Below are 11,641 nucleotides of genomic sequence, written 5' to 3' on the forward strand. Positions count from 1 at the left end.
ACTAAATAATAAAAAAATAAAATAAAAAAAGGCTAGGCCTACTCTCTGATTATGTAATCCGTTATGTGCATTTCTCTCTAGGTGCGTTCACTTATGGCGATCGTCAACTTCATGTTTGCAGCAGACAGTCAGAAACACTAGTTTATTAATAAAAATCAATGCACACGTCACCGGATTTACAAACGCACATCTTGCTTGTTGCACGCACACATATTATGTCGAAATAACGAGATGTTATGTTGATATAACATTATTATTAATAATAGCCTACATCTTTTTGAATAGCCTATTTGATTGTGCTGAATGCTGAATGTTGCGCTTGTTCAATTTAATACAACTTTAATTGTGATCATTAAAATAATTGAATATTAAATATTTAGTGGCCAAGTTTTGCGCTGCTCCCCCTGTCAATGATCTAGCACCCCCTCAGCACATGCGTTAAAAATTCTCTGGCGCCGCCCCTGCAGTAGGCAGTGTCATTTTTTAGTTTGTTCCGTTACCTCCAACCCCCGTTTTGAGTCGCCGGATACGGCCGAAATGAATCCAGTTTGTTGATAAAAAAATTATAATTCTCATTTCCGTTTAGTTTAAGTTTTTCAACTAGGCTAATAGTTATATTTTCCTTTATTTCAGGTTTATTTCGATTAGCATTTAAATGTTTTTAATAGTTTTAGTTTTACTTTACTAACCCTGCCTGGGCAAAACATCAACAGAACTGTCAATTTTCCAACTCTTTCAAGCCACGAATTTTTACAAATATTCACGAATTATTTAATGCCGGTCTGGGACACAATATTAGGCCAATCACACTCATCCAGGCCAATTAACCTACAGCTATTGTTGCAAGCATAATTTACATTTCTTTTAAGAATAATGACTCAAATGTGGGAAAGAAATAACTAGGCTATGTTATTTTTATTTATTTATTTATTGTCATTTGCTGAGTTTGCTCCCCTTGCACCTTATGTTTTATCTTTTAAAATGACGGAAATTATTTCAAAATTCGTATTTTAAAAACGGCTTTACTCACTGAACTTCTATACCCACAAACGGTTGACTTTTTCCCCCAAGTCGTTTATTTCACTATGAACTGGACGATCGAAAGGGCAAAATATTTGAATCTTCATTTTACAAAAATATATTGGATATAACGAAATGTAATAATGCTATTTAATGAATATATAATCAATGTAATATGAATAAAACACGAATTTAATTAGCCTACAAAAATCGGAATACTATTTAATTCTGGAAGGAGATAGCTTATAGACATACCAACAAACCTGCCACATTTTTTAGAAATAGCAAAAAATACATTCGTCTTATTTTTTTCAAATAGGCCTATTTAAAACACAAATTCATAGGGCATTCTATGGGTTATAATATTTTGTGTTATTCAGCACTTAGATGGAAATGTGCCGAGTTAAGCCAATACGACCTGGATTCTTTTCCTTGTTTAATAACTCCTCATATATGATCATAAGAATTGGATTAAATGATCCGTGCTGAATTCGTCTGGTCTGACTCAGTTCATCATTGATTGGGAGAGAACAGTTCAAACTTACTGGCTGTGGAAATCAGCGGGCGTGTCTTATTATACTATAAGCAAAACGCCGTAAAATAGCGCGCGCTCTGTGCAACCAAAACGGCGTTTTTTACGGCGTCATATGGCGAGATGAACGGCGTAAAAAGCGGCGCTTTCCATGGACACTAAAACGCCGTCAAATACGGCGTCATTGACGTATTTCGCGCGTCTTTTACGGCGTTTGTAATTACAACGGCGTATTTTACGGCGTCCAATACGGTTTAAAACGCCGTATTTTACGCCGTTTGGCTTTAAACGCGATTAATCTATGGCGTATTTCTGAGCCTCTTGGCTTGCCATATTGACTAGAATGGGCGCGATCAGCTCCGGTAGCCGTGTCGCAGCCGTAATGCGCTGCAGACGTGTGCGGTGTAAATGAGGGGTAAATGAGGGGTTACACTATGAGGCTGAGCGCGCTTGCCACACGCAACACGCCTACATGATGTTGAATGATGAGACAACACGCGAAGGGAGGGGGAACAAAAGCAAGGAGGCGGGGGCGAGCACACACAGCACAGAGAAGGCAAACAAGCAAAGTGGCGAAATCAGAATTAAATATAAACAATATATCGATATACGATATGTCAAAATCCATATCGTGTTTAAAAAATATCTCGATCGCCCACCCCTAATAGAGGACAAAAGAAAAAAATTATTTTTACCATGTTTTATGTTGTCCTCTATCATTACGGATGCATGTGACAGTATGTTTGGCTCTGCATGTCTGTGTTTTCTCCAGGTTCGGAATAGGGCTGGTGAATACGTTTCGGCCCCAAGCATTCCTGGGACAGTTCTGGTTAACATAGCAGACCTGATGCAAAGGTGGACCAGCGATGTGTTCATGTCTGCGGTAAGTACTTTATATGGCATTTCATTTAATAGAGTGAAACAGTCGGGTTACACAGACACACACGAACAAACAAAAATCACTGGTTTATCTTTGTGGGGACAATCCATAGGAGTAATGTTTTTTTTACTGTCCAAACTGTATATTCTGTCTACTTACACTAACCCGACCCCTAAACCTACCCATCACACAAAACCTTCTGTTTTTACATTTTCAAAAATATATAATTTAGTATGTTTATTAACCAAGTATGTTCAATTTCCTTCGTGGGGACAGCTGGCTCAAGTTTTACTAACCTTTTGTCCCCACAATGTAATATAAACCTACACACACGCGTATCTGTCATGATTCCTGTCTTGTGTGGAATTTTGTTATTTCCTGTTCTGTGCCATGTTTTGTAGTCCTTTGTAGTTTTTCTTGTTTATTAGTCTCTCCAGGTGTTTCTAATTAGCCCCGCCCCCTTGTTATCTTGTTTAGCTTGTTTGCCAGTGTATTTAAACCTCTGTGCTTCAGTTGTTGTTTGTCGGTCGTTGTAGCTGTTTGCTGTTAACTTTTAACTTTTCCTTGTTCCTGTCCTGAGTTCCATGTTCTGTTGTTTGCCCTGGATTACCTGTTTGTTTCATTAAAGTAGTGCTTGCATGTGGATTCTCTCTCTGCTTCATTCCTACCACATCGTTACAGTACCCACAAACGTACATATTTATATGCATATTTTGGAATACATTTATAATATATTGTTTATATAGGTATAATCCACAACTTTAAATTAATTAATTTCACCATCATTTTGTAGTTCTTTCCTCTGTAAAGCTGTTAAATACATAATCTTGTACGTTTGTCTTTTTGTCTGATAATCAAATACTTTTTTGCTTCAAATCTAAGTTTGTAATGTTGTGTTTATATCCTTGTTGCTGGTTGGTTTGGTTCATGGCTTAAAATGCTTTAACAAAGACTTTAATTTGGAAAAATGAATGAAAAAATAAATAAAAATAGGGATGCAGTGATACCAGTATCGGGCCTGAAACTGCGCTCATATCGTACTCATTAAAATGCTCCAATAGCAACAACCGATCAGAGGTGTAAAATACTTGAGTAATTTTCTTGATTACTGTACTTAAGTATTATTTTGGGGGATTTTTACTTTACTTGAGTACAATTAAAAATCAATACTTTTACTTTTACTTAATTAATTTTTTTAAGAAAAAAAAGTACTTTTTACAATTTTATTTACAGTCAAAAAGTACTTCTTTTTTGGACATCACTTCATTCTATTTTCCCTTGCTATTACCAAACCAATTGAATTGCGCTGATGCCCAGTTTAATTTAAGTGTTATTTATTCTGCCAATGGGATTCGTTTTCACATTCCATGAAATTGGTTAGACATGTTCATTGGTGCTTTGGAAGTGACGTCATGTCACATCTATTACCACAATGCACAGCACATTGACCTGGAAATTAGAGAAATTATAACAGTCAATCAGTGGAAGAAAATGGAGGAAGAACGTGATTCAGCTGCGAACACAGTCCAAAATCAGCCACAGGATCAAGAGCACCCGTGGCCGTACCTTAGCGAATTCTTTTCTTTTATTGGTAAGCATGTTTAGTGGATTGTGTAAAGCATGTTGCATACTGGCATTAGTTAGTAGTCTTATAGTTTGATAATTAAATACAATTAAACGCAAACAGTTCTAAAGCAGGATAAAACCTTGTATGTGGTTCATTCACTTCATGTTTTTAGAGATTAAAAGCTTAAACAAGAATCTATAGTTTTCATTCTTGCTGTTACTTTTACTTCTTTAATACTCAAGTACAATTTTAATGTGTTACTTTTTAACTTTTACTCCTGTACGATTCTGGCCAGATACTTTTACTTTTAATTGAGTAAAATTTTCCCTCAGTACTTGTACTTTCACTTGAGTAACATTTTTGAGTACTTTTTACACCTCTGCAACCGATACCACGTAGCGTGTACAGTACAGTGCTTGTGTCAAAGAAATTAAAGATAAAAAATTAAGAGCCATAATTAGGCTTGGAAATAATGGAAGGAAATGTCTATTTGATAAGCCAAATAATTTGATTCATATTCTTTTGGTTTCTCTGCCCAATATTTTTTACAAATTATAAATGCAATGAAAATACAGGTATCAGCAAATACTAAAAATAAAAGTATCGGTATCAGACCTCAAAAAAATTCCGGATCCAACTCTGCTGAAAAAGTGGTCATGCACTAATGCAGTCTATTGCACTGGCAAATGCTTGTTTAACTCTTCTCTATTATTGACCCCTCAGGCTCACAGGGTGTTGCTGCCCCCTGCAGGAGACTCCAGCACACGCCAGTCTTTGGCTTTCTTTGTACACCCTGATGATGAAGCCATGATTTCATGCTTCGATGGATCCGATAAATATCCTCCTATTAATTCAGTGGATTACCTTTTATCAAGGTTTAATGATACCTATGGCAAAAAACTGGCTGTGGTTTAAGTGGAAGTTTACAATTGTATGAAAAAAAACAAAAACAAAAACAGCAAAAACTAAAAAAAAGTTGTGGTTATAATAATCATAGTACACAATTGGTGGAGCTGAGATAATTTAATTGATTTTGAAATAAGTAAAAAAGCACATTTACTTACTCTTGAAAACATAGAGTAAATTCAAAAAGGCCAAAGTTGCCTCAAAAGTATGCACTATTTTGTTATAAATTGGATTTTTGTATATTTTAATAAATATTTTTATTAGATTTTTAATTGGAAACCATGATACTATAATGAATCATGTTAAACAGCTTGAAATAAATCACTGGTCTTGCAGTAGTTATTCATCCAACCAAATTTTAAGAAACTGTATACATCTAGGACTGACATTCGACTGAAGCTAAAGTGAAAAGGTATACATCCTATCATTTAATATAACTAGTGCAGTGCCCGTGCAAAATCAGTTTTTGTGTGTGTTTTTAGTAATTGTTAGTTCGGTGTGTTTGAGTGCTCATTGTTACAATTACACAGCAAAAGTTCAGTGACATTTTTATTTGAAAGCAAATACTGACGTAATGACATACAATAAATATGGAAAATTGAACTACATGGTTGCAAAACAATTTATAATGGTGATATTAGGTGACGTGTATTTGGGTATCTGTGTACAGGTAGCAGGAGTTTAGATTAGATTAACATTAGTTTCAACTTTGTTGTCATTGTGCAGATTACAGTAATAGAGACAATGAAAGTGACATATGGTAACCCATACTCGGAATTTTACCTCTGCATTTAACCCATCCAAGTTAATGCACACACATTAGGAGCAGAGTAGTGAGTAGTTAACACACACACACACACACACACACACACTGCAAACGTGGAGCACACACCCAGAGCAGCGGGCAGCCTTTGTGTGGCGCCCGGGGAGCGATAAGGGGTTAGGTGCCTTGCTCAAGGGCACCTCAGTCATTCCCCACCGGTTCTGGAATCGAACCAGCAACCTTTGGGTTACCAGTTCAACTCCCTAACCACTAGGCCACGACTGCCCCAGGCAGTTAGCAGCTAACCAGAAGTGCAAAAATGCAGAAAAGTAGACAGGTAGTGCAGTATAAACAGTATATGACATATAGTGCAGTGTAGACAGTAGTATACAGTTAATGAAGTTGTATGGTGTACAGTAAGGATATGGGGATTTGCCGTCACGATCGGTAAGAGAAGAGTTAACCTTGTTTAAAAAATAAACCTCGACTAAAAAATAGAGGTGATCGTGCCTTTTCTGTCATCGGCCCTAAACTATGGAATAGTCTCCCGGTTCATATCAGAACTGCCCCAATTTTATCTACTTTTAAGTCTACTCTTAAGACTCATTTATTTTCTTCGGCGTTTAATATATCTTGACTTGCTGTTTTATGATTTTACTTTCGTGTGTTACATCTATTTTACAGCTTGTGTTTTATTCTTAGATTATTATCATTACTATTTTTTACTATTACTATTATTTGTGTGTGTGTGTGTGTGTGTGTGTGTGTACAGCACTTTGGTCACTTCGGGTTGTCTTTAAATTGTGCTTTATAAATAAACATTGTATTGTATTGTTTAAACCTGCATAGCCTACATGAGCTATCCTGTTGAATAGGCAGGGCAACTATTTAACATAGCATATTCAACATTACATAGTTACAGGCTAACTTCAGCGTGCATGACCCAGTAATAACTTAGCATTGAGACCAGGCTACGCTTGAGCAAACAGTGTGTGAATAGGCTACTACAAATGATGGCCGTGAAAGAGACCACATGAATAGGATATGTTTAGTTGGTGAATAGCATAGGCTACTATTACACAGTAGCGATAACGTTAAGCGCACCAGAATAAAATATAATATTCAGAAGTAAACAGGGTAGCTGACTTACAGATTCAGTTAACATCCACAAATGAATAAGCACGACGATTCAGGGAGCAGGCTACACAGTGAACTCCGAGAAAACGCTACTTAAGCCACACTGCTTTCTTCAACCCTCTCTGTCTCTGGTCCTGCGCTGTGCTCACTTGGTGTCAGTGTGAGAGGGAGAGTGGCTTCAGTGTGCAGTGTGAGAGGGAGAGTGGCTTCAGTGTGCAGTGTGAGAGGGAGAGTGGCCAGCGCTGTGCTCACTCGGTGTCAGTGTGAGAGGGGGAGTGACTTCAGTGTGCAGTATGAGAGGGAGAGTGACTTCAGTGTGCAGTGTGAGAGGGGGAGTGTCTTCAGTGTGCAGTGTGAGAGGGGGAGTGTCTTCGGTGTGCAGTGTGAGAGGGAGAGTGTCTTCAGTGTGCAGTGTGAGAGGGGGAGTGGCCAGCGCTGTGCTCACTCGGTGTCAGTGTGAGAGGGAGAGTGTCTTCGGTGTGCAGTGTGAGAGGGGGAGTGTCTTCAGTGTGCAGTGTGAGAGGGGGAGTGTCTTCAGTGTGCAGTGTGAGAGGGAGAGTGTCTTCAGTGTGCAGTGTGAGTGTCTTCAGTGTGCAGTGTGAGAGGGAGTGTCTTCAGTGTGCAGTGTGAGAGGGAGAGTGGCTTCAGTGCGCAGTGTGAGAGGGAGAGTGGCTTCAGTGCGCAGTGTGAGAGGGAGAGTGGCTTCAGTATCCAGTGTGAGAGGGAGAGTGTCTTCAGTGTGCAGTGTGAGAGGGGGAGTGTCTTCAGTGTGCAGTGTGAGAGGGAGAGTGACTTCAGTGTGCAGTGTGAGAGGGAGAGTGACTTCAGTGTGCAGTGTGAGAGGGGGAGTGTCTTCAGTGTGCAGTGTGAGAGGGAGTGTCTTCAGTGTGCAGTGTGAGAGGGGGAGTGTCTTCAGTGTGCAGTGTGAGAGGGGGAGTGTCTTCAGTGTGCAGTGTGAGAGGGAGAGTGTCTTCAGTGTGCAGTGTGAGAGAGAGAGTGTCTTCAGTGTGCAGTGTGAGAGGGGGAGTGTCTTCAGTGTGCAGTGTGAGAGGGGGAGTGTCTTCAGTGTGCAGTGTGAGAGGGAGAGTGTCTTCAGTGTGCAGTGTGAGAGGGGGAGTGTCTTCGGTGTGCAGTGTGAGAGGGAGAGTGTCTTCGGTGTGCAGTGTGAGAGGGGGAGTGTCTTCAGTGTGCAGTGTGAGAGGGGGAGTGTCTTCAGTGTGCAGTGTGAGAGGGAGAGTGTCTTCAGTGTGCAGTGTGAGTGTCTTCAGTGTGCAGTGTGAGAGGGAGTGTCTTCAGTGTGCAGTGGCTTCAGTGCGCAGTGTGAGAGGGAGAGTGGCTTCAGTGCGCAGTGTGAGAGGGAGAGTGGCTTCAGTGTCCAGTGTGAGAGGGAGAGTGTCTTCAGTGTGCAGTGTGAGAGGGGGAGTGTCTTCAGTGTGCAGTGTGAGAGGGAGAGTGACTTCAGTGTGCAGTGTGAGAGGGAGAGTGTCTTCAGTGTGCAGTGTGAGAGGGGGAGTGTCTTCAGTGTGCAGTGTGAGAGGGAGAGTGTCTTCAGTGTGCAGTGTGAGTGTCTTCAGTGTGCAGTGTGAGAGGGAGTGTCTTCAGTGTGCAGTGTGAGAGGGAGAGTGGCTTCAGTGCGCAGTGTGAGAGGGGGAGTGTCTTCAGTGTGCAGTGTGAGAGGGGGAGTGTCTTCAGTGTGCAGTGTGAGAGGGAGAGTGTCTTCAGTGTGCAGTGTGAGAGGGGGAGTGTCTTCGGTGTGCAGTGTGAGAGGGAGAGTGTCTTCAGTGTGCAGTGTGAGAGGGGGAGTGTCTTCGGTGTGCAGTGTGAGAGGGAGAGTGTCTTCAGTGTGCAGTGTGAGAGGGGGAGTGTCTTCGGTGTGCAGTGTGAGAGGGAGAGTGTCTTCAGTGTGCAGTGTGAGAGGGGGAGTGTCTTCGGTGTGCAGTGTGAGAGGGAGAGTGTCTTCAGTGTGCAGTGTGAGAGGGGGAGTGTCTTCGGTGTGCAGTGTGAGACGGAGAGTGTCTTCAGTCTGCAGTGTGAGAGGGAGAGTGACTTCAGTGTGCAGTGAGAGGGGGAGTGTCTTCAGTGTGCAGTGTGAGAGGGGGAGTGGCCTGCGCTGTGCTCACTCGGTGTCAGTGTGAGAGGGAGAGAGTGGCTTCAGTGTGCCGTGTGAGAGGGGGAGTGGCCAGCGGCTAGAGTGGCAAAAGCCAATGTGTGCTTCTTTTACAGATATACTTACCGATATCTTTTTCATTTCTAATCCAAACAACGTCAAACTTGGCACTGCACTTACTCGTGCCCGTAGCAAGACACCTGTCAAGTTTGAAATCCATCGGACTAATGGTTCGAGACTATTCGCAGACAGACTATTCGCTTGAAACAGTGATATGTATTGTTATTGATAGTATTGGATATTAATCTGTTTTTATTCTCTGCACCTTTATATACGCCTATTTTTATAATTGGAAGTCACCTATACAGAATGCTGAATTGTGTTTTTTTTATCTGACTAAATTTGAAGAGAGATTTCTACATTCTACTCGTGTGATATTGCTTATTTAATATGATCTAATTTGTGTCCTTCCATTAAAAACCTAGGCAACTAATAATTTCTTCTGAAGAGATTTCTTTATATGATTTTAATGTAGGATTTATTCATATATAAACATTTCTCAATTACTATTACAACTATCTCACCTAAATGTTTGCACAAGATAGTATGATTTTAAATTAATTTAAAAAAAGGCAAGTTAACAGTCAGCAATAAATTAAGAACAAATAAACAAATTACTATGGATAGAACAAATAAATACAACAGAATAAAGATACAAATTAAATGAACTGCTTAAAGTTTAAAGCTTAAAGTAGCTCTAAGAGTAGCAGGGCTATTCAGATAATATTTTTCTGAACTGTTGACGTTCACTTAGGTCGATTGGGTTTATGTGAATACTCAGCAAGACAGACATTGTGACATTATTTTTCTGTGTATTATTTGACCGTTTAAGTGCATTTGGCTGTATGGTAAGCGGATATGTGAGAGCGGCAGTATCTCCACAGCAGAAGGTACTGCATTTGCCAAAAAACTAAGCACAATTATGATTGAAAATCAATATTTTGTTCCTTATGAGAGGGCATATGACAGTTTGACCCCAAAAATGCATGACCTTTGGCATCAATAGAATGAGATTAATATTGTGAAGGAATTTTTTTAATAATCATAACCACTATTCCTTTTTCTTGCATGATTAACATTTATATTGAAAATTAAACGTCCCCAACACTTGGGGAAAAGTTAGTGTTGTTTTGAGTTTTGTTTCATGTTTATAATTTCACGTCTTTTATTTTGTCATTTTGCTTTAAGTCACCTTTCCTGTTTGTCAAGTGCTCCTCTTGTCCATGGCCGTTTCTCAATATGCATTCTTGTCTGTACTTGTGGACTTGTGAAACGTCATCAGTCGCTGCCCAAGTACTGTTCCAATTCAAAGTTCACATCTAGCCAAGTACAGTTCAAAGCCCCGGATGTGTTCTTGATCCGCCCCTTTTATCGAGGATGCATCGAGAGGTGACTTGGTTCATTGTTTGATTGTGCTCAGGTGTACCTTGTTAGTCATTAGCTTTGGTGTATGAATAGCCCTCACGTTTCCAGCTATTTCTAGCTTTGTTTCCTGTAACCACTGTTGGTGAGTGTTATGCTTTATGGTCATTTTTAAGTCAAGCTGTTTAGCAAAGTCCTTTTTTGCATGTTTATTTGAATAAAGCTGAACATGGATTCTCACTGCAACTCGCCTCAGTGGATTATTCATTACAAGTGTGTGTGTCGAAACAACGGATGTAGATGGACAAGATTAGACAACTGCCTAAATATATTTTTATAATATTTAACTATATTAAGTCAAGTTTATTTGTATAGTGCTTTTCACAATACAAATTGTATCCAAGCAGCTTCACAGTATTAAATTAAAATAATACAACAAAGTTTTTCAAGAGGAATTTATTGATTGATAAAATTAAATTAAATATCCCCAAAATATCCCCAACTGAGCAAGCCAAAGGCAACAGTGGCAAGGAACCGAAAAACTCCATCAAGTGACCTAATGGTGTCCTAAAACTCCATCAGGTGACCTAATGGAGAAAAAAAAAAACCTTGGGCGAACCCAGGCTCAGTCGGGGGCCAGTTCTCCTCTGGCATTTATGAGCTAGAGGCCGGATTGTAGTTTGAACTGTAGGATTATATGAATGCCTGGCTGAAGAGATGCGACTTTAATCTAGTTTTAAACTGGGAGAGCGAGTCTGAGCAACGAACAGTATCAGGAAGACTATTCCAGAGTTTTGGAGCCAAATGTGAAAATGCTCTCCCTCCTTTGGTGGTTCTGGATATCCTAGGTATGACCAAAAGCCTTGAATTTAGTGATCCGTTTAGGGCTTTATAAGTCAGTAGCAATACCTTATAATTAATACGGAACTTTATAGGTAACCAATGCAGTGATGATAAAATCGGTGTTATATGATCATATTTTCTTGATCTCGTAAGAACTCTAGCGGCGGCATTTTGGACTAACTGTAGCTTGTTTATTGAGGATGCAGGACAACCAGCTAATAAAGCATTACAGTAATCCAGTCTCGAGGTCATGAATGCATGAACTAACTTTTCTGCATCAGAAACTGATAGCATATTACGTAGCTTAGCAATGTTTCTAAGGTGGAAAAAGGCTGTTTTTGTAACATATGAAATATGATTTTCAAAAGACAGGTTGCAATTGAGTATAACACCCAGGTCTTTTACTGTAGAGGATAAAGTATGAATATTTTATAATTAATATGACTAAATATGAAGAGAGATTT

The 11,641-nt window shown here is 39.7% G+C and overlaps 1 protein-coding gene across 1 annotated transcript in view; it reads left to right on the plus strand.

Moving 5' to 3' along the window:
* Positions 1-10,580, plus strand: part of LOC309508064 (uncharacterized protein) — a 16,549-nt gene extending 5,969 nt beyond the window's left edge. The window contains exons 6-7 of the mRNA XM_082182615.1: positions 2,325-2,435; positions 4,723-10,580. Coding sequence (XP_082038741.1) covers positions 2,325-2,435; positions 4,723-4,914 — 303 coding nt within the window. The 3' untranslated portion in view covers positions 4,915-10,580. The remainder of the gene's footprint in view (positions 1-2,324; positions 2,436-4,722) is intronic.
* Positions 10,581-11,641: the final 1,061 nt, after the last annotated feature.

Source organism: Leuciscus leuciscus, assembly GCF_965113295.1.
Source record: "Leuciscus leuciscus genome assembly, chromosome: 10".
Lineage (NCBI taxonomy): Eukaryota > Metazoa > Chordata > Actinopteri > Cypriniformes > Leuciscidae > Leuciscus > Leuciscus leuciscus.